The sequence below is a fragment of the Anthonomus grandis genome, chromosome 17 (assembly GCF_022605725.1).
Source record: "Anthonomus grandis grandis chromosome 17, icAntGran1.3, whole genome shotgun sequence".
NCBI classification, from domain to species: domain Eukaryota; kingdom Metazoa; phylum Arthropoda; class Insecta; order Coleoptera; family Curculionidae; genus Anthonomus; species Anthonomus grandis.
Genome location: NC_065562.1, coordinates 8,645,953 through 8,671,883, shown reverse-complemented (window position 1 = coordinate 8,671,883; position 25,931 = coordinate 8,645,953). Strand labels below are relative to the sequence as shown.

Below are 25,931 nucleotides of genomic sequence, written 5' to 3'. Positions count from 1 at the left end.
TGGCCTGCGCCACCGCCTGACTTAAATCCTATCAAGCACGTTTGGAATATATTGAAAAGGCCTGTTTTATGTCAAGAAATAGTGTTCCAGACAAGGAAAGAGTTGAACTGTTTGCAAAAGCAATATCTAGAAATTGAACAAAACGGCATTGACAATTTAATTAAGAGCAAGCCATACAGATGTCGAGATGTTATTATCAACAGGGGTGGTCAAACAAAACTCTTTCTTGTCTATTTGTTGTTTTTGTCTATTTGTGTTCTACTTGTTTAAATTATCATTCATTATTAATCTCCGTTATACTACGATGATTTTTTATGTTTTTGATAAATTAATGTTCAGCAGTGTTTCCAAAATGAATTCAGATGTGTTTAATTTCAATATTTTCCAAATAAATTTTCATTTAATTGTCTTATAATGCCGTTATCCCCTAGACCTGATGTAAGTATATAATTAATTTTTTAAATTTAATTTTAGCCGTTTTGATCGGCAGACGAGCAGAGATAAATTTAGTTTTCTTTTAGACATATTTTTTTTGTTCAGTTATGATTAATATCAGTTTGTTCAGATATAAATATGATTGTGTGCATTTTCGAGTGATAATATTTTTAAAAAATGGCCGTCACAGCGCATTAAGATTTTAAAAACCACCAATGCTCATTTTTGTATCGCTATTTTTTAGCATCGCTATTTTTGGATAAAATATGTATCAATTATGAAATTATATGCATTGATTAAATTGTGTATTTTTTTTATTCTTTGAATTAAAATCAGTTGATATGGAGAATCTACAAATTGACCCCTTCTCCGTCGCCATTGTTAATTAGAATAAAAATTTTTTCCTACCTAACTATAAAACAGTCTTCAGTCAGATCTGGTGGTTGTTTCGTATTGCGGGAATTAAGTGGACTCTATATGTAAAGGTTTATAAAAATTATGGGGTAAGTAAATGGTGGAGTTTAAGAATGCGCGCAAGACTTTTAGGAGTAGAAGTACCTGTTATTTAAAGAGGACCTGGTTTATCCCCCAAGAGAATCAGACAGTAAAGAACCACTACCAAGATTTTACTTTCAAAGCCTGCTCAAGCCCATGCAATTACACTCAATCTCGTTTTTGTATATGTTGATAAGTAATGGCACTGTATGTCTCTCTTTGTTAAGCAGAATAAATTTTAATGTACCAAGAATTTTCGCTAAGTGTCACCAGTATATGAAGTTTGCTCAGTATTCAATAAGGTTGTTAACCGAATTGATCTAAGTTAACCTTACTCGAGATTCATTCGGTAGGGTTAAAGATTTGTTATAAATATAGGGTCTACCATTAAGAATGATATAAGTTTAAATTGCTAAAAAATAAAAACGAATTGGTTAATTTCTATGATTGATGTTTCATGTTGTAGTTTATTATGTAACATTATGTTTTAAACAAAATATCATTAAGATGTCCACCTCGGCTACGGCGGCAAACGTTTAGACGATGAACCCAATTTTCAATCACTTTTTCTAACAAGTTGGGCTGAATTTCGCGAATAACCCTAGTTATGTTAACTTTCAACTCATTGATGGTTTGAGGATTGTTAGAATACACCTTCGACTTCACATATCCCCAAAGAAAAAAGTCCAGGGGAGTAAGATCACAGGACCTTGGTGGCCAGTTGATATTGCCATGTCGCGAAATTATTCGATCTTCAAAACGCTCTATTAATAAATTAATTGTGGCTCGGGAGGTGTGTGATGTTGCTCCGTCCTGTTGAAACCAATTCTGTTCGAAGTCTCCACCACCAATTGCAGGCCAAAGAAAGTTTGTTATCATGTCGCACTAGCGCTCTCCGTTGACTGTCACAGTACGCCCCCCTGCATCCTCAAAAAAGTATGGACTTATAATTCCACCGACATGCAAACCACACCACACAGTCACTTTTAACGGGTGTTATGGCACCTGTACTAATTTCTGGGGATTGTTCTGACACCAGAAGCGGCAATTTTGCGTATTGACAACGCCACTAAGACAAACATGGGCTTCATCTGAAAAGATGATTTGTTTCCCAAAATCGCCATTTTGTTCCAACTGCAACAGGGCCCAGTCGGTAAACGTTCTTCGCAAACCATGGTCAGCAGGCTTCAATTCTTGAGAACCATCTTATATGGATGTAGGCCTAAGTCTTTCTTCAAAATGCACCACAGAGACATTGGTGAAATGCCTAATTGCTGAGAACGGCGCAAAACAGACACATTGTTATTCACGTCAACACTTTCTCTTGCAGCGGCGATATTTTCAGCGGTCCTTGCACTTTTTTGTCGCGTTGGTGGCTTATTATCCAGAAGAGTGTACTCCCGTTCAAACTTATTAATTGTGCGCCTTATTGCAAGCTCAGAAGGCCGTCCACGATGGCCAAAATCTTCTCTAAGAGCACGATAACAGGCTCTAACCGATTGCGCATTTTCGTAATACCTTTTCACGATAGCTATACGTTGCTCTTGACTTAAACGATTCATGATGAATTGTCAAAGTATACTTAACACAACTGACGCTTAATCCGCGTTTTGACACATACCATTTTGCGTACATGGCCCACTAAACTTCTATCACTTCTATTGGTAGACCCATTATATATAATTATATACTGTTTCTTCTCGTGATGTGCTATACAATTTAGTTATGTAACTTATATAATTATACTGTCACATTACTCTAGATTTATTATTATTCTTTATTGATTCGTGTAATTTTGTACCAGCCCTATTAATTGTTTACTATTGGACTGTTTCTTAAATAAATAAATATTTCAGAGAATCCACTTATTTACACAAGTATACTTCGTGAACTCTAAATAATGGCTATATGATCCTAATTAACGGTGACATTTTGATTTATTTTAACCTTATAGACTTTAAATCTATTCATTGCCTTTGAACCTTCAAATAATGCAATTTATTAGTAGGTTAGAGTGTTTAGTTTAGGAACGGCTCTCACGTGGCAAGCTAATTTCATCTGACGGTTTTAACCTTAATGATCTCAATCAAAAAATGTAAACATTGACCTGATTAATAATATTCTTGACTCTTCATTTCTTGGAAGAAAATTAAATGTCCAAAATATCATCTTGGATCATATTGGATTATATGTATTATTACTTATGATAATAATTGTATAACCAATATGACCATGAGGTTATCTTGACCCAATTTAAAGTTCTAACCAAATATAGAACTAAACAGGTTAGGAGAGGTTAGTAATTATTGATTACAGAGGACAGTTGGCATTGGGTCTAGAAATCCTTGTGACGCATTTCACTTTGTCATTCTTGGTACAGTTTTTCCAATATAAAACGTAAAATCAAAAAAAAAAACGGAGTTTAAGCCATACCTATGCAAAATCTTGCAAGAGTATGCATGAGGCTACATCCCTGCTATATGGAAAAAAGCCCCTGTAGAAGAATCTTTGGAAAAAATCGCCGATATGCACATAAGGGACAAAGTTCAAAGAACAGTGACTGCGAATATGCATATCAGGCATGACTTTCTACAGAAATGGCCCCTGGGTTAACTAAATAGACTTCTGTCAAAGTCACTTTGATTACTTTGAAGAACGGAAATACATTCTTTTTACTGATTTTTCAAGGTTTGATTTACGTCCTGATTCAAGAAGGCTGAGAACTCCTCACAATGCGTTTCGCTTAGCAACCATTCAAGAAATTTATGTTCATCCATGTGCTACATAATTTGGTAAAAATGTTGTACTTTAGCACAAAAATGCACGTCCGCCTGTTGCAAGAACGTTACTACAAACTTTTTGAAGCAAAATAATATTTAGGTATTTCCATGGCCTGCGCAATCCCCTGACTTAAATCCTATCGATTCTTCTAATATTAATTAATCTAATAATAATTCTTTAAATAAACATATAAAGCCGCCAATTTTCAAGACGATACTGCTTAAAATCACAAAATTATTAAGAAATTTCAAATTAAAATTCCAACCTTAAATACCCTGTATCTCGTAAACCTGCAACATTTGTATAAGTATAAGACATGTTAAGCTCAATCTCCATATTTTGGTGTGTAGTATCTCCATTCTTAATGAATCACCCTGTATATGAAATATACAAAGAATCTTGGAAAATAAAGTTTCTTTTAATTTGACTTAAATGAAGATACATTTAATTTGAGTTAATTAAGTTCTCACCTGCTTTATTTCCCATCTCTCAGGGCTAGATAATTTAGTGACCCTTTTTCTTGAATCCTCCTCGTTTTCATCAATATTTACTGGTAAACGAAGTACCGAAGTACTATTGTGAGTTGGCCTGTCCGGATTTCTGTCTCTGTCTTCCCTTTCTTGTGGAGCATGAGACAATGGATTCAAATCTTTTCCGGTCAATTGGTCAACATCTTTCATTGATAGTGAAACTTTTTGGCCAGTTAGTGATAAAACTTTAACCTACAAAGTTGTTTAGATTTTAAATTATAAGAAAATATAATTAAAAGAAATGAGTTTTACCTTTACTTTGTTCCCTCTAGAAACTACCTCAGATACTTGAGTAACTCTGCCTTCTGCTCTCAATTGGGAAATATGTACCAGACCTTCCCACCTTCGTCTCAAACCTTCTATTTGAACAAAGCATCCAAAAGGTACTATATTTGCTACTTTACCGTTATATATCTACCAGAAAAAAATACGAATAAGAATAGTAAAGTAAAAAATAAAATTTTAAAAATCATACTTTTCCCGGTACAGGATCATCATCTAATTCAGGGCTACCTCTTCTATCAAATTTATACTTTTTGTCATCACTCCTTCTGTCTCTTCTACTCCTACTCCTAGATCTACTTCGACGTTCTTTTCTATCCCTTGATCTTCTTCTTTCCCTTGATCTATTTCTCTCTCTTGACCTATCCCTATCTCTGTCTCTAGCCCTTCTATCACCTCTATGTCGATCTCTATCATAATTTCTACCATCTTTATCATAGTTTCTTGTCCGATCTGAGTGTCGATCTCTTCTGTCTCGCCTTCTGTCTCTTGACCTCGATCTTGACTTAGATCTGTGTCTCGATTTGGATCTAGACCTACAAAATATTTGATTTATTAACCACTTGAGATATAAACTAAAAAAGTAAAAGAAAGATGGGTAAATAAATAATGATTGAATAAATGGCGATTTTTGTCCCTGCCGTACAATAATACTTACCTTTGCCTTTTAGCAGGACTGCAAGCTTTCGCTTTATTTGCAGAAGGAGCATCTGCTTCAAGTTGAGCCATCAGATCAGCCACAATGTCATTATCTTGATTTGAAATTTTTCCTTTTGCATCATCGTCTTTTTCTTCCGGATCACTCATGGGTTCTGGTGCTCTATTCGGCATAGCGAGGCCCGGAAATTTAAATGCCAAACCATCACTTTCAATTCTGTCAATATCGCCCTTCTTAGGCTGACCTTTTTTAGGTTTCATATGATGAATTATCCTCAATAGATTCGACATAAATGAGTCTGAGAATTCAGCTCCATTTTCTAATAGGGCTTTTTTAAATGAATCTAGTGTGTTATTTTTTTCTGAGAGGTGTATGATGAATTCCGCTAAAAATGATAGAAAGGCATCATTATTAACACTGAAAATAGGTCGATCAAAGTGTGTTTACATTTTTTGTCAACATCCACAATCTATTTTGGTTATTAGAAAGTAGTATGATTAACATACAAGCATTGAAAAGTAAATAATTGATCATTAAGGAATAGATGACTGTTGCTTCAATGGTATTAGCTTAACTAATATGGTGGATTGAAATTGCAGTTCTAACCACATCTGTTACTTCAGTTAAGTACCTGGGAGTTTATATTGACAGAAACTTGAAATACAATTTGCATGTTGACTTTATAAGTAGAAAGATAAGAAACGATTTACAAATTCTATTCACTGCGAGAATTCATGCCACTTAAACTATTAAAGCTCTAGAAGAATCTCTCTTGAATTATGGTATAACAATCTGGGGTGAATCTTATACACTATTTTTGTATCTTTGTCAGAATAATTTTAATATGGTGGTGAAATCCATTGGACTTTCGAGTATTGTAAGTCCTAGTAAAATAGAGAGTGACAGATAGTGTTTATATGGTGTATGTAATGTTGATCTGTTATAACTGCAGTATGTTTTGCAAAAGGTTATTATCTTTTTTTTAAGTCAGTATGTAAAGTGAAATATATATTTTTGTTTATTTTCAATAAATTTAAAATCTAAATATACGGAATACCTTGTTTTCAAACTATTTCTTAATCTGACAATATTACTGTATTCAAGATATAATTCAAAGATAAGAGACATGAGAGACTCTTATATGTATATAGAAACTAGTATATGTATGGCACCAGTGAAGGCACGTGATTGCAACATACAGAGTTTAAAATAAAATTTAAACATAATTATTTTTAAAAAAATGGATTATGACTAACAAAGATTATTATTTGGCGAAAACTCAAATATAATAACAAAAATATTTAAAGAGAAATTAAAAAAGGCTATTTGGTACTAAAATTATCTCCAATTTAAAAAAAATATAATACTCATGATATTTAAAATTGATAGAAAAATATACATGCTATTTAAAATGAAAAAGAAATAATTGAAACTATTACTGGCCCAAAAAAAAACTTTCTATTATAGAGTATATGGGTATTTAAAATGAAGATACTATTACATATTTTCTAAAAACCAAACATCTACACTAAGGAGGATGAATAAGCTTTATTCAAGATAATAATATGAAATTGAAACTTGGATAATACTTTTTTGGACTGCAAGCTTAGTTTTTCTTATCATTTTGAAAATATTATTTCTAAAAAAACTGACTTCTAGGATTTATGAAAAGGCATGCAATTTTAGAAGTATTTATGCATTCAACATTATAAGTTACACATGACATCAGTTTTGGCATAAGTTTTTCAAACATGTTAAATACTCGCAAGATCAGGTCTAGCCCTTAGCACTAATCAGGCTTACTTAATACTTGATACCTCTAACGTAAATAACCTAATTCAGAATATAAGAAACCAACAGGTATTCATATGACTTTGATTTCTTTTGTGGATCATAAAAAATTTGCATGCACTGTATTACAATAAATTAGTTTGTAAGCTATAGAGATATTAACAATATGTTTCCTATATGTTTATGACATTGAAAATAAATAAATACCCAGATATTAAGCCACAAGATACTTCTATCTTATGGCTTCTTCTTCTAGTTAAAAGTGTCAGATAGCCATTAACAGATATCATTTACAAAAAGGAAAAACAGCAAAACACTCGGAAAAATATCACACATCCCTGGTATGTTCCCATATTCATTTAAGAAGAAAATGAGAGAGTAAAGGTATTGATTAATTTTAGCATTTGCTTAAATAATATACCATAGTTAAATGAGTTATTTTATAACTACAAAATACAATGTCAGGTTTAAAGTGATATAGCCTTCATATTTGTTGTTTATTGTAAAAACTGGGGGCCTTTCATCTTTTAATTAAGAAGCCAAACTAGATGTGTATTTGGGTTACAGCCATGCACATACACGTATGTTGACCAATACATCCTTAATAAATTTGGATAAACACATAATTTTCAGGTCTATCAAAGTCTCTTGATGTCTTTCAAACTTGTTTACCTGACCACAATGGTATTAAGTCAAAGTCAAATATCACTTCATTGTTATCTAATGTAAACATGTTTTTAATGTTTAAAAATTAAAAATAAAACCCTATAAACTACAGGCTATGTATACAAACTGTTGCTCAAAATAGAAAATATGAACATATGTATAGAAAAATAATGCATAAAACATAAGTATATAAATAAAAGGGCATTGATCTTATTATGATTAGTAAAATAATTAAATAAATACAATAGAAAGAAAAATTGTGTGAAAGATTTAAAAAAAATTGTTGTACCATCACTTAAGCAGCATCATTAAAGAATTCTTCAACAGAGTAATAGGTCTTAGAGCAATCTCTTTTACTGTCTTTTGAAGATTGTAGGCAAACTTAAGTTTTTAATAAAGAAGGGGAAATGATTAAAGACAGAAATACTGTCTTAAAAAATAGACATTTTTATTAAAGATGAAATAGGTTGAGAACTGGATCTGATTCCTTGGATACCAGGTGTTCCTGATGATGAACTTTTCTCTGTACCTGTGATTTTGCAGCCGAAAAATCAAGACAAAATCAGACTCACTGTTAATGTGAGTGTTGGAAAAAAGGTAAAAAAAGTCAAAAGACTTGGCTGTAATAATTTAAATAAAATAAATGAGATTTCAAGGATTCTTTTTTTTATTAATGTTTGTAATTCTCTTAAAACAATCAACAATATTACTGAGTAAGCACTCACAAAAAAAAATTATCAAAATCACTTGTTTTGTTAGAATAAGGGTGGTTAAAATAACAGAGGCGAGTTCCAAATTGCCTAGAGGCAGCAAAAGTTCAGATCCGCCACTGAATGCGATTATGCCATTCCTCCATAGTATCAATTGAATTTCTACAAACTAAAAATTTTAAGATTAAAGATTTTTTGGTCCCCACACAAAAAAATCAAGTGGATTTAGTCAGACTACAGTCAGAAGACTGTAGGGACTATGGTTGGATACCTCTCTGACCTATTCAACAACTTGGATATGTAATAAACAAATACTTCCAAGCAATTTACCTAAACTGTACTGGAGTATGATGGTCATCCAAAATCAATCAAAAATTAAAAAAGTATTTATTTCCCAAAAGGTACAAATCAATTAACAACTTATAGTACAGTTCTGGAGCACAATGGACCAAAGTCTGTGTGTGCACCCTAAAATAAAAATTCTGGCCTAGAAATTATTGCATTTACCTAATAAATTTACATTGATATACTATTAAAACACATTGTTTGGTTGCAAATATATTTGAATATAGTACAGTGATTTACAGCAATGTTAAAACTTACATTTCTAAAACTAAATCTAACAGCATTCTTAATATACAATTGTCATATATTTACCAGGTTCACCTCTCTAAATAGAAATAGTTGGATGCAATGTATTTTTAAATAGAATAACTTTCAGAATATATTCTTGTGTTATAAATAAAGGTCCCAACGTACTCCTGCATGATGCGCTCCAGGCTGTAATCCCATATGTTAAAACTGACTCAACCAATGCTTGATAAAACTGTTTTCTAAATTGTCTAAGCTCAAAAAAATTATATTTATAACAAGTTTCTTACTTTGTTATTTAAAAAGGTTATAAGGTTTTGCCATGTCATGCACTAGTCGAAAGATATGGCTAGATATTTAGTTTTATTTTTTCTAAGGATTTCTTGTGAGCAATTGCATGAGGCATCTCTTCTACAATTACAGTAATGAAGGATAAGTCTCTCTGTATTTAGCAAGGTTCTGGAGGACATTGCAAAAGTAAGAAAATGTGTTTTTTTGACATTAATAGTTAAGAAGTTTGAGTTCAACCAAAGTTTAATTGTGGCTATGACAGTCTCACACATATCAAAAGCACTGACCCATGTCTGGTCATAACATATAGTCTTACCATTGGTTAAAAGCTCAAAGCAAGCGAAATGCAGAAACATTTGTCATCTCGGCTGAATGTGAACTTTTTCAAGCATTGCTGTTAATTCATTTTTAAGAAATTCTCAATTAATTTCCAGTATTTTCCAGTAACCTTCCAATATTTTCAATAGGTTTTACTTACCCAAATCTTTATCATTCATTCCCAAATGGTTTTCTAGTTCAGTACATATTTTTGATACCAGGGAAAGGTATTCCAGTTTCTCTACTTCATCCATGGTTAAAGCTTTTATTTAATTACTAGAATAAAATATCTTCACTAGCGAACAGTAACGCTTAAAAGTAGTTTTGAATTAAAATTATATTAATAATATAAAAATTACAAATTGTAAATACAATTCATATCAATACGTAAAAATCACAACATTTAATAAGGTTAGGGTAGCTTGAAGCTTCTTCATTCTCTCTCTTCTTGATTGGTTCGATCGTTGCCAGCGACCAAATCAAGCACGCAGCATATGTTGTTCCCTAGCGACCTACTTATAGTCCGCACCCACTGTTATTTAATGGATTTGTACCCGTATTTCCTAAAATTTAATATTTTTTTGTACACATAATAACAATGAACAACTTAATCGATTTATAGATGTTACAAACCTCTACGGACTAAGTTTTTCTTGTAAAATTTAATTAAAAATTCAAATATTAATTCAATCGTGCGTAAGAGGTTACAGCGAATGCTTATGTAGGAGTATCTTTAGATATCAATTTCTGAGCTGTCAGTGTCAGATGTCAAATAAAATCATAATTGTCACGACGTCACTGTCCAATCCTAATGTTTTTGTTAAGTTTCATCAATTAGGAAAATCGTAATTTTAAAAATAAGTAGTTCTTGATAAATTCTGTCTTTATATAATATACTTTGTAATATAACATCTCAAAATGGGTAAAGGATTCAATAATTACATGTGTAAAAAGTTCTTCCATCCTGCATCCAGGGACAATCTGAAGAGGGTAAGATTTTTTGAATTTATCATAGGACCTTGTTTGAATCAAAAAAATACTCCTGAAATACTTTAATCCTTAGATACCTAAACTTATAAATGTACCAGTCTGCCACACAATATTACAATGATATAAATCAGTTTATAATTGATATATAATAGGAATAATAACATTTCTAAGTTGAATGGTATTTGGGGATCAATAATTTTGTCACTTCTTTCTTTCACCTTAAAGGCAAAACAGAAAGAATGTGTATGGTCTAAACATGAGGCTTGTAAAGTCAGTAAAAAATGTGTTAATTGGTCCTCTCAGTTGTTTAACTGAAGAGGAAGTTTAGAATTTATGAAGGAGCCTTGCCAAATTCCTTAAGATCAGCAAGCAGCAAGACTATACGAGTCTATAAAAGTGGTGATAAACTTTGTGTCACCAACTATATACCCTGATCACAGTCAAAAATTTTTGAGTGGCTGCTTAAAAAGCAACTTTATGCATACTTTGAAAGCAATTTGGATTCTGGGATGGTAGGTCAACTACAAGAGCTGCGAGAAGGCTTTGTGATAGGCTTTGAGGAAGAAACTTTTGTGAGTCCAGTTTTCTGTGATCTTTCCAAAGCCTTTGACTATGTATCTTATTGAATCCTAATTGAAAATCACTTACTATGTTCTTACTGGGAATGGGAACAAGCAACTTTTCTTTAGTCTAAGCTGACAGAAGGTGAATTTGTGAGATATGGAGTACCACAGGGTTTCATTTCCTCACTATTTCTCATTTTTATAAACGATATAACAACAGCTCTGCCAAACTATTTTGTGGCTCTCCAGGTATATCAGTTACATGATGACAACCAATGACCTTGAAATCACAAAAGAAACTGCTTGATTGTACAAACTGTGTGAGTGATTGGATTTGCCCTATCATCTTTACCTAAAGCTAAATAAAACTGAAAACATAATTTTCACATTAAGACACAGTGACTGTAGAAATTCTAGGAATAAATCTGGACCAAAAATTAACTTTTGAAAAACATATAAATCTTGTTTGTAAAAGGGTTGCATCCAGTGTATTTCTTCTAAGAAATTTCGCTTAGTTGAGCAGAGGGTTGTATTGGTAGCCTACCATTCTCTTGTGCATTGTATATGGTTTCCTTGTCTGGAGCCATTTTGCACCTGTGGCAAGAATGTTTGGTTTTGCAAGGAGAGCAGTGTAATGCATGATGCAGAACCTGTGTTTTGACATTTTGAGATACTTACCATTTCTTCACAATATATATGAGTATATATAGATATAATTCACCACCAGCCAAATTATTGAAATGTTAAGTCAAACTGTTATCATGTATTTATTTAGTGATCAGTATGAATAATTATTACACTAATCAAGAGAAAAAAACTATTATTAACTGGGAGTACATGGCAAATAGTTTTCGAAAAGTCTGTTGAAATGTACTCTGTGAATTTTCCTGATAGGCATTTTCCACCCGGTATATATACAGGATGTCCCAAAATTACATCGCAATATTTTACCAGCCGTGTCTTTGTCTAAAAATATGACAAAAAGTCCATATACAGTATGGTTCAAAAGTGCATCGTTTTTATGTTACAGGGTGTTTTATGAATCATGTTAAAGATGGTTTTTTGTTAATATATCCAGAACGCCTAGTTATAATCTTTTGAAATTTTCAACATTTTCTATTGGTTTTATTAAAACTGATATTGCAACCATTTTTGCCAAAATGTATACAGGGTCATGTAAAATAAGTGGTCGGTAAAGTTTAAATTGTTAAACTTTTTTTCTAGCAACTCCGTGATAATTTTGGTATTAGAATTGAAAAGAACAAACATTTTTACATAAAAAAGGTGCTCCTGTCTAATTTCAATAGGAGCTTCCATTTTCGAAAAAATCAATTATTAATAAATCATGAAATGGTATTTCAAAAAGTATTGGCTGTGTTTGTTGACAATTAGTTTATTTGTTAAATTTTGTTTATCATTTTGTTGACATTTCACATTTTTAAAATTTGCTTTGGCAAAGTAAATTAGTAGTAAGTTAGCTTTTTTGTGATTCATTTTTCAAAAATTATGGATAGATTTACAAATCAAGAGTTAGCTGACTTGCATTTTGTTTATGGTTTGTGTAATGGCAGTTCTTTAGCGGCTGTCCGTATGTATCGCCGAAGATTTCCCCTAAGACATGTTCCAGATTGTCAAGTTTTTATAAACACTCACCGAAATTTATGCAATAACGGAAGTTTTCAAAGAGCTCGTGGACAAGGTAGACCACAAGAAGATTATAATGTAGAAAATGTTTTAAATGTTTTTGAAGAAACTCTGGGGGCAAGTATAAGAAATGTGTCAAGAGCCACACATATCCCCCACTCTATAGTAAGTAATTAAAAAAATTACTTATTGTTACGATAGTAATTTAATTTTTATTAGATTGGAAGAATGCTAAGATCCCAAGGGTTACATCCGTTTCATTACCAGCGGGTCCAAGATTTAGAGCCAGACGATTTTCCGTTGAGGATCCAATTTTGTCAATGGTTAATTAATAATCCAAACTTAATTCCTTCCATTTTATGGACGGATGAAGCCACTTTCACACGAAATGGTTCATTTAACATGCATAATATGCATTTTTGGGCAAATCAAAATCCAAGAGCCATAAGGCGTAGTAATTTTCAAAGAAGGTTTTTCAGTAAATTTGTGGGCTGGATTAATTGGGGACCTTATTATTATTGGCCCGATAGAATTACCCAATCGGCTAACTTCGGAGAATTATCTTCATATGCTGGAAAATAATCTTGTAGAGCTTCTGGAAGAAGTTCCTCTTATCTTACGCCAAAACATGATTTTTCAACAAAACCGAACGTCTGCTCATTTTGGTCGCAATGTGCGTGAGTGGATGAATAACCATTTTCCTGAACGTTGGATTGGTCGAGGTGGTCCTATAAATGGGCCTCCTCGATCTCCAGATCTAACTTCGTTAGATTATTATTTATGGGGACATTAAAATGAGTTGGTATATGCCGTGGAGATAAATACCCGTGAACAACTGATGCTAAGGATTAATTGGGCTGTTAATAAAATAAAGAGAAATCCATTTTTTGTTTTAAGGGCTACTCGCGCAATGACGCGTAGGGCAAGATTGTGTCTTCAGCAAAATGGAAACCACTTTGAACATTTGTTGTAATTTGTGCTTTTTTGTTTGGTGTTTTTATGTTTTTTTACGTAATAAATTAATTGTTCCTTTTTTTACCTATTCAATTACATTAAAAAAAAAACAATTGAACTCGATTTTTGATCTTAAATAAAGTATTTGTGATAGTCTTAGGTCATGTTTATCCCCAACGGATTTTTAAGATGCTTTTTAATTTTATTAACTGTTACCAAAATAACTTACGCTTTCTCTTTGCAAAACATTTACATCTAATTTTTTCGAAAACGGAAGCTCCTATCGAAATTAGACAAGAGCACCTTTTTAATGTAAAAATGTTTGTTCTTTTCAATTCTAATACCAAAATTGTCACGGAGTTGCTAGAAAAAAAGTTTTAACAATTTAAACTTTACCGACCTCTTATTTTACACGACCCTGTATACATTTTGGCAAAAATGGTTGCAATATCAGTTTTTAATAAAACCAATAGTAAATGTTGAAAATTTCAAAAGATTACAACTAGGCGTTCCGGATATATTAACAAAAAACCATCTTTAACATGATTCATAAAACACCCTGTAACTTAAAAACGATGCACTTTTGAACCATACTGTATATGGACTTTTTGTCTTATTTTTAGACAAAGATGCGGCTGGTAAAATATTGCGATGTAATTTCGGGACACCCTGTATAGGATATACATATGAATCACTTCTCTATCCTTTTAAATATAAGAGTCAATATAAGATTTTTGAGGAGACCTATCACCTCACTAGAAGAGTAAGTGATCTTTGTGTGCCTTTTCTTAGACTAAGAGCCTCTTGGAATGCAATACTCTATTATGCTCCTACCTTTAAAAATAAATTACCCAGAGAAATTCTCTTTTATTGACTTTAAATCATAATAAGAATTTTTTTTTTATTTCAAACTTTGTAATTATCCCTATTATTGAATTGAATTATCCCTGATATTGATCATTATAAAAACTATGCAAGCAAACAATCTCTTCTCTGTAATTGATTTGCTTGAGCCTGTTTCAATTCAATTCAACAATTGATTCTGTGTTTTTCTAACCTTATTTTGCTAGGATCCATTCTCGTTATTCCACCAGATTACAAATCATTGACATGGAAAGACTTATTTCATTAATTCAATTAAAGAGTATGAAGGCCTTTAGAATGATTTATGTAATATACAGAGTAATATGATGTAAAGCAAATTCTTTTAATTTAAATTTAATTTTGTTTTAGCCTAAACAGCCTTTTTGAATCTAACTACATTTATAATTATAACATAATAGAGTTGAGGAACAGAACAATTGAGGGGTAACCTAATAAAAATCTGTACTTTTATAGTCATAGTTTAGTAGCGGCAATATTGGAATATGTAGTTATTTTGTCATCACAGTTTGACATTTGGATTTGTATGCTAGAAAAATGGCAAAGAAATGTGGTGTTTAATCACATCATAGATGTGATCATCTCTCAGCGGTTTTTCAAATCAATCACTTAAAAAGAAAATTATGCGAACCATATTTTTATTGTATATTTTAAGCTTAACATTATATAGTGAAAACATCTTGTCGAACTTGCATTGTCTTATTTATTTAATGTAACACGACGATTCGGTTGGTAAGTATCTCCAACCGTAATCAAGTGTAAACTGACAGCAAACTACTATTCTATAGGCTTATATACTAGATGTGTGCAGTGATGTGGAAAGGAAAGTCATCCGTGAAAAGAGTTGGGGGGGAGGAGGACACGCCTCTCTCTAGATCCTACACTGTCCTGAGAGTAGAGGCTTCCAGATGTTGGGTATATCGACGCTTGGCTGGCTGAAGATCTCCTTATTCTGTGAAATTAAAGCTGCCTCTACGAACTTCCTCTTCCGCCAGTGTTGTTCCTTATGCAGAATCTTGGCTTCTGACCAGTGGATATTGTGTCCATTATGCCACGCGTGCTCTGCTATTCCGGATTTGGAAATCTCTCCTCTTTGGGTGCAGCTGCGATGTTCCTTCGCTCTGATTTCTAGGGGGCGCTTCGTTTCACCTATGTATGAGTCACCGCACTCACATGGGATCCGGTAGACGCAATTTTTGGTATCCAACAGGCCATCTGGTTTGGTCTTTGATACCACGCTTCTGATAGTGGTGCTAGATCTAAAGGCAGTTCTAATATTGTACTTGCTGGCAATGCGTCGGATTTGTTCCGATGTACCCCTAATGTAAGGTATGAGTAGAAGTCTGGTTGTCGTGGTGGCCTCGTCTCTGATTTGATTTGGAGGCGTCCTTTGGATGGTCCTACTTATTAGCTTCTTTGGATATCCATTCTGTTGTAGGTCTTTGTAAATGGTATCCACTTCAGTCTTGAGATCCTCGTCGTTTCTACAGATGGTTCGAGCTCTATTGTAGAGGGATCTTATGATGCCTACTTTGGTGGTTGCAGGATGGTTGGACTCATAAGTTGAAGATACTGGCCCGTGTGTGTTGGTTTTCTATAAACTGAAGTTCGTAGATTTCCACCGACCTTTTTAACGAGGACATCTAGGAAAGGTAGAGCTGAGTCCGCTAAAAAATCCTCTTATAGGTTGACCATATAATTTAGGTTTCTTGATTTTCAAAGGTATCTGTTGTCCTTTTATTGGTGAAAAAATAAACTTCTTCATCAGGTTCCTTCTCATCATTACTTTCTACAATTGCTGTTGTAACAAATAAACTAAAAGCTTAGATCTTTTCTAGTTAAATATATCATACTGTTTTTTGAAACTGACTGGATAAATCATTGCAACATTCTTTTCAAGGTATATCTTCTTCTTTGTCATATATAGAATATCAACATTTGTATAATACCAAAATAATGTTAGGGATGAAGATGGGAGGTACCTAGAGAGAGGAGTACAATTTGCTGACCCACAGGCTTACTACCTTTGAATGTAAAGCCTGGTTCATAAATTCCATACTGTGAGCAGTAAAAAGTTACATGTATAACTAATATTCAAATGGAGCTAGTCATATTTTGCCATATGCCGCAAGCTGTAAGAAGTGATATGCATGAAATGGTTCGATTTCATTTCTTGCGTCATAGTTCTTACAGAATCGTCAATCGTCTTCGGCAATATAACCAATCAAAAGGGTAGGCTAGTAGGGATTTCAGAGAGGGAAATATTCAGAAAGAGAGACAGAATGAATTTTGCAACGTTGTTTTACTTCTTACGTTTTTATATTATGAATTCGCACAGTCCTTACTGCATGGATCTTACTTCTTACGTGTTACTTCTTACTGTATACTGTAAGGAATTTATGAACCCACCTTTCATCAAGCTTCTGTTGAATAATTTCAGATTATAATAATTATTGCAATTTATTAAAGAGTGAGCTGCTTTAAGCAGAAGCTTAAAATATTTTGTATATTTCCTTACGGAATGGTCTAAGTGAGTATGTGTCTCTAAACCCTTATTAAATTACTGAAATTTAAACTACACAACCAACTTTATATTTATGCAGTATTATATTTCAGTTTGATATATTAGATTATGTAAAATTCTCAATAGTTCTGTTACAAAAATTAAATCACTAATTGAGTAAAAAATCTTACTTAATTGTAATACCTGCATACATAAAAATTTGAAATTTAACTTATTTTTTGATAGGTATGGATGGCAGAACAAAAAGCTGATGCATACAAAAAGAAGCAGGAAGAACTAAGACAGCAATATGAAAAGGAACAAGATCTACATGATAATAAGGCAATGCTGAGTAAAGAAAGCAAAGATAAACTAGCTGTTAATTTCATGTATGAACCACCACCAGGGGCGCGTAAAGAAAGAGAAAAGGAGGATGATGAACCTGAATACAAATTTGAGTGGCAAAGAAAATATAATGCTCCCAGAGAAAGCTACTGTAAAGGAGATCAAGAAATTAGGGACCAGCCTTTTGGAATACAAGTCAGAAATGTTAGATGCATCAAGTGTCATAAGTGGGGGCATATTAACACAGACAAAGAGTGTCCCATGTACAGCTTGTCTATGAGTGCTGCCAGGTAAGTGCTTCAGCCTTGTAAATTTTGTTTTGCTTATACCTGTAATCTGTTTATTTTAAAATTTTTAGTAACAATATCTTTCTTAACTTGTCTGATATTGCTTTACGAGATTTGCTGAGCAAAACTGTCTAAATTTTTTTCCCTTCATTTCTATATTGTCCACTTTACCACAAATTTTAGATAAACTGCAAACTGTAACTTTAATTATAAGAGTAAGTTGCAATTTACTTTTAAAAAACCCTGATAACAGTGAATCATTGAATAATCTGAGATCATTGAATTTTGGTCTTTGGACCAGTTTACAAACCTTAGCTTAAATGGTGAATTAATTTTGATGGATAGAACAACAGAAAAGTGAATGTCCAGTGAATTAAAAAATCTTATCATAAGAAATTTATAAAGAATTTGATCAATAGCTTCTTAGTAGAAATTTTTGCTTAGATGAGAACCAGCAAAATAAACATTTTATTTCATGAGCATGCCTAAAAGAAATTTTAAATAAAAATTGTCAGGGACAAAGCACTTTAATCTTGAAAGCGTTTCTAGGGTTATTTCAAATTTAGTTGGCTGATTTTTTATGTGGAAAACTTTTCTAATTCTTAGAGGATAACTGACTGGGATTTTATAACTCTTACCTATGCAAACTTCATATATTTGTAACAATTGTCAGAAAATTAACTTCTGTATCAAAAAAGTATTCCCATCAACCAGACTCTTGAAACTGACGTTAACCTCAATGTTGGTACTAAATTACTGCTTGAAGGATATTCCCTTTGCAAAATCTATACTGTTATCTAGCAACATTATCTGTTTGGCTTGTGCCTCCACATGTTATTTGGTTGCATCTAAAAATATTAACTAATATTGAAGTATTTTTAGTAGCAAGGCTTTTTTGTTTTATTGAGCGTTTTGATAATTTGACTGGTTGATAATTTGGCAAGTCATATTGACAACATTAAAAGAGCTCTCAACAAAAAACTCAAAGTCTCAGTTTCTTTAAACTATTCCAGGGTGTTGAACCATGATCTTTTGTGCTCCAAACTATTATCTTGGATTTGGTAATGTTGCCTACAATTTTTTCAGTGCCTGAATAAGAAATTAGAAGCAAAAAGTATGTGTGGCTAATATGTTAAACTGCTGGTGAAATAAAGGTTGGGTGGGCTCTGAATTATATTTATTATAAACATTTGGCGTCTGTGACAGAATTCCAGGCTCTCATCTGCAGTGGTATGCAGATGACACCTAATTATTGCATTGCTTTCTCTGTATCGTGAGAGAGTATATAAAAAATTATGTTCAAAAAAATTTTGATAAAAATGAAAGTTAAGGAAATATGTCCAACAAAATAAATGAGCTAGAGAATATCGCATAGAGGTTAAACTGTTAAATTTATTAACAAAATAATTAGTACATCAATTTCTAAATTTAAAGACAAACTTATCATGCAGAATATGCCTCTGCATGGGCTTTGCCTATTTCAAAATTTTATCTATTTTGCAGTAATTTGCTGTAATTCTTTAGAGAAAAAAATAAGAACTTGTAACTTTGTTTATCAGGACACAAAATATGTTGGTTAAACCAGTAGATTAAGGTGGGGCAAAAAGACGCATTTAGGAGAAGTTAACTTATAAAACCTAAAAGTTTGATCCCTTGGTATTACAAATAAATGCCTTTTTGTATTTAAAAATACGTTTTTAAACATCAAAAAAATATATATATTTAAACATACAAAATAAGACTTTTGCCACACCCATGGGGTAAAAGTCCGATTGATATGGGGCAAATATCCGTAACTAATTTAATCGCAAAAGTCGTACTGAAAAGGTCCAATATTCTCATATGCCGTACAGCTTTCGTGCCACCACTCCTTGCAGTAATTGCAATGGATCCAGGACTCAAGCGGCGGTTCTTCATACGGGGCCTGAGGCAGCCCGGACATGCGTTCGATTTAGTTTTCTGTTTTTTAACCCTTCGACCTGATCAGTAATTTTTCTCTTGGCGCAGGTTTTGGATTCCAGGCTTTCCTTTCTCAATTTTTCTTCAGTCAGTGCTTCCAATTTATTCTTGTTGGGCGTACTGGACAGAATTGTAGACTTTTTACCTTGACGCCTCTTTTTCTGTTCTTCCTTTCTTTTCGGAAACGGAATAATTTGTTCAGGTGTCACAGATGGAATTTTGCTGGAAACTTGTGTTGATGTAGAAGGCTTTTCTGGTGTCAAAAGATTTATTGTATTGGAAGTGGATGGTAGTATTATTGTTTGGTTTCCAGAATTCTTTTGTGTGCCGCTTGTGCTCGGAAGAAAATAAGACAAAGGCATATCATCCGATTCTGCTACAGAGTCCAAGTAATTTTTTTCTTTCTCTGTGACTTTGGAAGGAAGAAAATCATCTTCTGTAAACAGGTTCCTGTTTATTGGATATATTCCACACGCTTCAAAATCGGTAACACCTCTGTCCATCCATAGTCGAACAACGTTCGTATGCCTTGCCAAGTAGCTTAGAAATTTGGAAGTGAGTAATTTGCCTTCCTTAATTGTTCGTTAACCATTGGTCACATTCATCTGCATAGAACGTTTTAAGGGCCTTAAAGTAGCATCTGTCTAATGGCTGAATTCTGTGACTACTGTGTGGTGGTATCGTTAACAAATGTATGTAATTTTCTCTGCAGTAGTTCACGGCTTCTAAACTTTCATGGGAGGAGTGATTATCCATGATCAGCAGCACAGGATGTTCTTTATCTGACCTTACTTTAGATTTAAAATGCTTAAGCCACTGTATGAACAAAGTACTGTTTATGTATCCCGAATCGGAACACATTGCAATGGATTCTCGTGGAGCACCATCCATAAGCTCATTGTTTAGTCTTTTACGGGAAACAACTATGGCGGGAGGCACAAAGCTTCCTGCAGCACTCATGCAACAAACAAATAGTAACAGTTTCCCCTCGTTCAGCGGATGAAATCTTTCCCACCATCCTTTTTCCCTTTACAATCTTTGGTATTTTATTCGGAACAGTTGATATACCGCTTTCATCCATATTAAATACAGCACTAGGAGGAAACTTAAACTCGTTACAAACTTGTCAGATTTTCAAAAAATACATTTATTTGGCATTTATTGAACCCCATCATGTGAGACTCGTAGCTGTAGCAGCTCTTAACGAAAGGTTATATTTTTTAATAAAACTAAATGTTCAGTCTGCCTGCCATTTTTAATTTTGAGTCTAAAGGGTTTTTTATATTATTCAAAGTGGCGTATTCGTATGCTATTTTTCTTAAAGCCTTGAATGTGAGACCGTAAAAACGATTATCCAAATCTTTGCAATACTATACAAGTTGAAGCTCCATTTCTTCTGAAAAAACAGATCTAAACCTTCCAGGCTTTTTCACTCCGTGTCCTGACTTTAGCCTTTTTCATAATGTAGACTCATCTATTTTTAATTCTTTTCCTGCAGTTCTCACAGAAGAACCATTATTAATCATTCCTCTGGCAGGGTCCAACATATCCTCGGTACATATCTTACGTTCGGTTTTCCTTTTATATGACCTAAAACAAAATAGGTGAGGATAAATACCAAAAAAAAAAAAAAATTGATTCTTATGGGGCATAAGTCCGCAGTGCGGATTTTTACCCCACACACGGCTGCGGACTTTTGTCCCAAATGTAACGGCCTCACAAAACTATTTCCTACTTTTACGTACGGCGAGGATGGAGGCACTACTCTTTATGCTTTACAACCAAACATAGCCTATATATTGTAAATATTATAAATGCGGATTTAAAGTAATCCATTTTTAGTTACACCTTAAATAGTATGATGAAAAAATTACTTGAACAGCATGCAAATCTGTAACTTACCTCATAATTCGCACAATTATTCACTTAAACTAGAAATATCGATACATGCATGTGTAAGGCTAAAACCACTTGTTGCGACATTATAATAATAATAATAATATGTCTTTATTAAAAAAAAAGCAATATTAATCTTACAATATTACTTAATACTACATTGCCAAGAAGGCGAAGATTAGCTTAAAGCTACTCTTTAACTCTTATCTTCAACTAGACCGGGTAAATCTGAAGTATATATAAGAAATAATAATGGGCCTAGGATCGACCCTTGTGGGACACCAGAAATAATGTTTTTCGAAGCAGAATATTCATTATTCACCCTCACTTTCTGGGTTCTACGCCATAAGTAAGTTTTAAAAAAGGACAAAACGACCTCACTACAGCCATAATATTTCAGTTTTGCTACAAGCAAATCATGATCGATGACATCAAATGCTTTCGAGAAATCAAGGGCTATCATAATGGCTGAAATCTTTTTGTCAAGAGCTCGCATGATATTATCGGTGACGTTTAGAAGTGAACTAGCTGTACTATGATGTTTCCTAAAACCAGATTGATGGGAAGGGAGGATATTATTTGACATTAAAAATGATGACAGCTGCATATAGACTATTCTTTCGAGAACTTTGGAGATTACGGGAAGCAAACTTATCGGACGCAAATCTTGAATTCTTTCAGGACTGGAGGATTTGGGAATCGGACATACCACTGATTCACGCCAGGCCGTAGGAAAATATTCTACCTCCAAACAACAATTTATAATATGAGTGACATGATCCAGTATATCAGGGAGACATAAGTGTAACATACGTCGAGTTATGTTATCCACACCAGAGGCATTGGACCTAATATTTTTTATAGTTTTTTCGACAGTACTTTGGTCTACTAACGAAAAATGAAAATTATCCTCGGTAAATTTATTACTGGAGTAGAAGTTAATTTTGTTTACACATTTATCAGATTTATTAAAAACACTTACAAAAAAATCATTTATTTGATTTGGATCAGATATATTAAACGGCAGCTCGTTATTATTCTTGGTTGTTTTAATATTTAAAGTTTCTAGACCTTTCTAAAGTTTTTTACCAGTTTTGTCACTCTCCAAGCTTGCAAGATATGCAGCTTTTTCTCGTCTTATTGATGCCAACGCAAAATTATGACACTCCGTGTAATATCTCCAATTTTCTAAACACTTGTGATTTTTGTATTTAGTCAAAGCCTTATCACGTTCCTTTAAAATAAGTCTTAATGTGTCTGTCAACCAGGGAGCTGGCTTTTTACTGACTCTTATAGTTCTGTAGGGTGCATGAATATTAAATAAATAATTAATATTTTGTTCTAAATATTGAACTTTTTTATTTATGTCCTCAAGATAATAAATATTATCCCAGTAAATCTGTGATAAATCGATCCTAAAATATATCTCATTGAAATGTTTAAAATTGCGGATGGTTATAAATTTTTGTTTTTGTCTTTTAACTACTAATTTTAAAGTGCAGAAAGGTATTTGATTGTGATCACTTAAACCTGAAACAACGGTGCCACTTTTATGACAAATATCTTTAGTATTGATAAAAATGGGATCTAAGCATGTTGCAGTAGTATTTGTTATACGAGTTGGTTCATTTATTAATTGTACGTACCCAAAAGAGTTAAGCATAGAATATAATGAATTAGGTTTTAACATATCAATATTTAGATCTCCGAGAATTACTGAATAATCATAGGTCACTAAAAGATGTGGAACAACTTCTTCCAGGAAATTTATAATTTCAAACGCTTTCGATTTAGGGGGCCTGTATATTATAAGTAATGCAATATTGTGAATACCAATTTTAACATTTAGGAGCATAAATTCAAAGTTTACATTACTAACATTAATATTTACAATTTCGCACTGAAACATTGACCTGACATAGATGCCAACACCACCCCCAACTCTGTCTAATCTATCCTTTCTAAAAAAATTATAACCTGGCATAGAAACCGCACTGCTTAATATATTTTCATTCAGCCACGTTTCACTTATACCCAAAATATCATATTTATTGTTTACAAAATTGAGAAAATCCGGAAAACTTGGCAATAAAGATCTAATATTTAAATTGGCTACATTTAAATAAGAATTTAATTGTTTGTTAGCCATTTCTTATAAACTATAAATATAAATTAAACTATAAAAATAGCTATTTATCCCAGTAAAAAAAGTTATTCGTAATTAATTTGAGATCCAAGCTTTAAAAGATATTTCTGATAGGAAAGACAATCTTTATCAAAGCTATAGTGGTTAGTAGAGATAGACTTTACATTATGTTTGTTATGAGAACCTAATTTAACACAATTAATACACATTTTTTCTTCAGAAATACATTCTTTCAATTTATGATTTTTTCCGCATTTGGGACAAGTGTCTTTTTGTTCGCGACAGTCTTTTACGGTGTGACCATATGCACAACATCTAAAACATTTAATAACACGCAGATAGTCCTCCACAACTGACTTGCTCCATCCCACAAAAACCGATCCTATTCCTAGAAGGCGCTTACGAAGTGCCGGGCAAACTTCAATCACAATGTCAATTTTGTTATTGCGTTGCTTTAACTTGGTAATATATTTGATTTCAGATGCTAAATCTGAGATATAATTTAAAGACGTTATGTTGCCTATTATTTGGTCCGGTGTATCTAACCCTTCTAAACGCACTCCCTTTATGATTAATCTTGGATTAAATTTTTTAGCTTGATCAATATTATATTTTTTGCCCATTTTTGCAATTAAACTAGTTTTTAATGTTTGCAGCGATCTATTGTCTTGACAGTGTACTGCAACTCCGCCACGAATTTTCGTTGTATTGTTTATGCAAGCTTTAATCTGACCCGGATTAACGGAATGTGTAATGTCATTTAAAACATCATCATGCTTGGTATTCTCGTTGTTACTTTTAACAATTAAGACAGAAGAATTTGCTTTAACGATATCGCTATATTTGTTGTTAGGTGGTTTGTTAGAAGTGCTACTATTATTAGGTAATAATTTAGTTTTCAAGCTATTATATTCATTACTCTCAAGGGAATCTAAAATTGTTTTCTGCAAATTAATGGTATATTCAGAGTTTTTTAATAATCTATTCGTTAACTCAAGCTCCTGCTGCAAACAGGAAACCTTCATTTCCAAAATAGTATTTTGAGTATCGACTTCGTTGCCCTTAAAAGCCTTTGTAACATTTTCATTACATTTTTTGCACAGCCAATGCAGGTTTGGTGTATCAACAACAATTTTTAACCATGAATCCTTAATACCAGAGCATTGCACGTGAGACTTAGCCGAACAACCGCTGCATTTAATCTGCTTGTTATTAACAATGAAATTGTCGCTACACTCGCAGCATGTATTCACATATACATCCGGAGCCATGTTGAGCTCTCTCTAATGCAAGGAAATTGAGCACAATCTGGCAACGTTGCAAGGCGATCACCAAAAGTTTCGCTGCACAGTAAGCAGTGGAAATCGGAATCCCAGATAATTGTTATTACAAATATGCATGAACACCGCCAAAAAAAAAAGTAAACATGCAAATAAGCACTTAATGTTTTACAAGTAAAAACATAAGAATGGAACTTGCCTTCAATAGCCGGTAAAGACTGCAATATAATTATTAACAGAATATCCTTTTTACTTATTAAACTTTGCAAAAAACTCTGCTTTTAAACATTTTCAAGGAGTAAATAATATTTTGATGTTTTACGATCACCAGCGTTGCCGGACCCTATGTCAAATTACAACGGATATATCAGTAAAATGATTTTCGGACTTTTGCCCCACTTTACTCTACAGTTGGTTTTTTTTTTGTTAATATTACACTCTTTCGACCTCAAACTTGAGTACGTCAAGTGGCTGCTCTATACTGTGTACATCATTTTAATAAGCATACATATAATTTGCTGCCCAACGGTGTCAAAAATTAAGTTAATATTAACTTTTGTATATAATTAATTTCCTGATTTATATTCTGGTAATGAAGTTAGACAAACTTTTTGACTAAACTTCATTTCATAGAGGCTTCTAATAGTTCCTAAAATAAATGAACTTGGTGTTGTGAGGACTATAAACAAACTAAAAACAAAAAAGTCTCCAGGTCATGATGGAGTTCGTTCCGAGGCTCTAAAAGAAATGTTCTATGAAATAGCACCTATCTTATCTTATTTAATAAATTTTTGTTTTCAAATTGGAACATTTCCACATGCCCTTAAAATAGGAGAAATTAAACCATTTTTTTAAGGAAGAAGATAAAATGAGTGATTAACTAAAGGCCAATTTCACTGATTTCAAATTTTTCAAAAATCTTAGAAACCATTAT

General features: G+C 32.8%; 2 protein-coding genes across 2 annotated transcripts in view; one reads left to right on the top strand and one right to left on the bottom strand.

The window, feature by feature from the left end:
- Window positions 1–9,973, bottom strand: part of LOC126746521 (ATP-dependent RNA helicase DHX8) — a 42,552-nt gene extending 32,579 nt beyond the window's left edge. The window contains exons 1-5 of the mRNA XM_050454828.1: window positions 9,709–9,973; window positions 5,182–5,566; window positions 4,717–5,059; window positions 4,494–4,655; window positions 4,182–4,433 (exon numbers count right to left, since the gene is read on the bottom strand). Of these exons, the coding sequence (XP_050310785.1) occupies window positions 4,182–4,433; window positions 4,494–4,655; window positions 4,717–5,059; window positions 5,182–5,566; window positions 9,709–9,802 (1,236 nt within the window). The 5' untranslated portion in view covers window positions 9,803–9,973. The remainder of the gene's footprint in view (window positions 1–4,181; window positions 4,434–4,493; window positions 4,656–4,716; window positions 5,060–5,181; window positions 5,567–9,708) is intronic.
- Window positions 9,974–10,328: 355 nt separating this feature from the next.
- Window positions 10,329–25,931, top strand: part of LOC126746523 (corepressor interacting with RBPJ 1) — a 27,977-nt gene continuing 12,374 nt past the window's right edge. Inside the window, exons 1-2 of the mRNA XM_050454831.1 lie at window positions 10,329–10,538; window positions 17,331–17,719. Of these exons, the coding sequence (XP_050310788.1) occupies window positions 10,467–10,538; window positions 17,331–17,719 (461 nt within the window). The 5' untranslated portion in view covers window positions 10,329–10,466. The remainder of the gene's footprint in view (window positions 10,539–17,330; window positions 17,720–25,931) is intronic.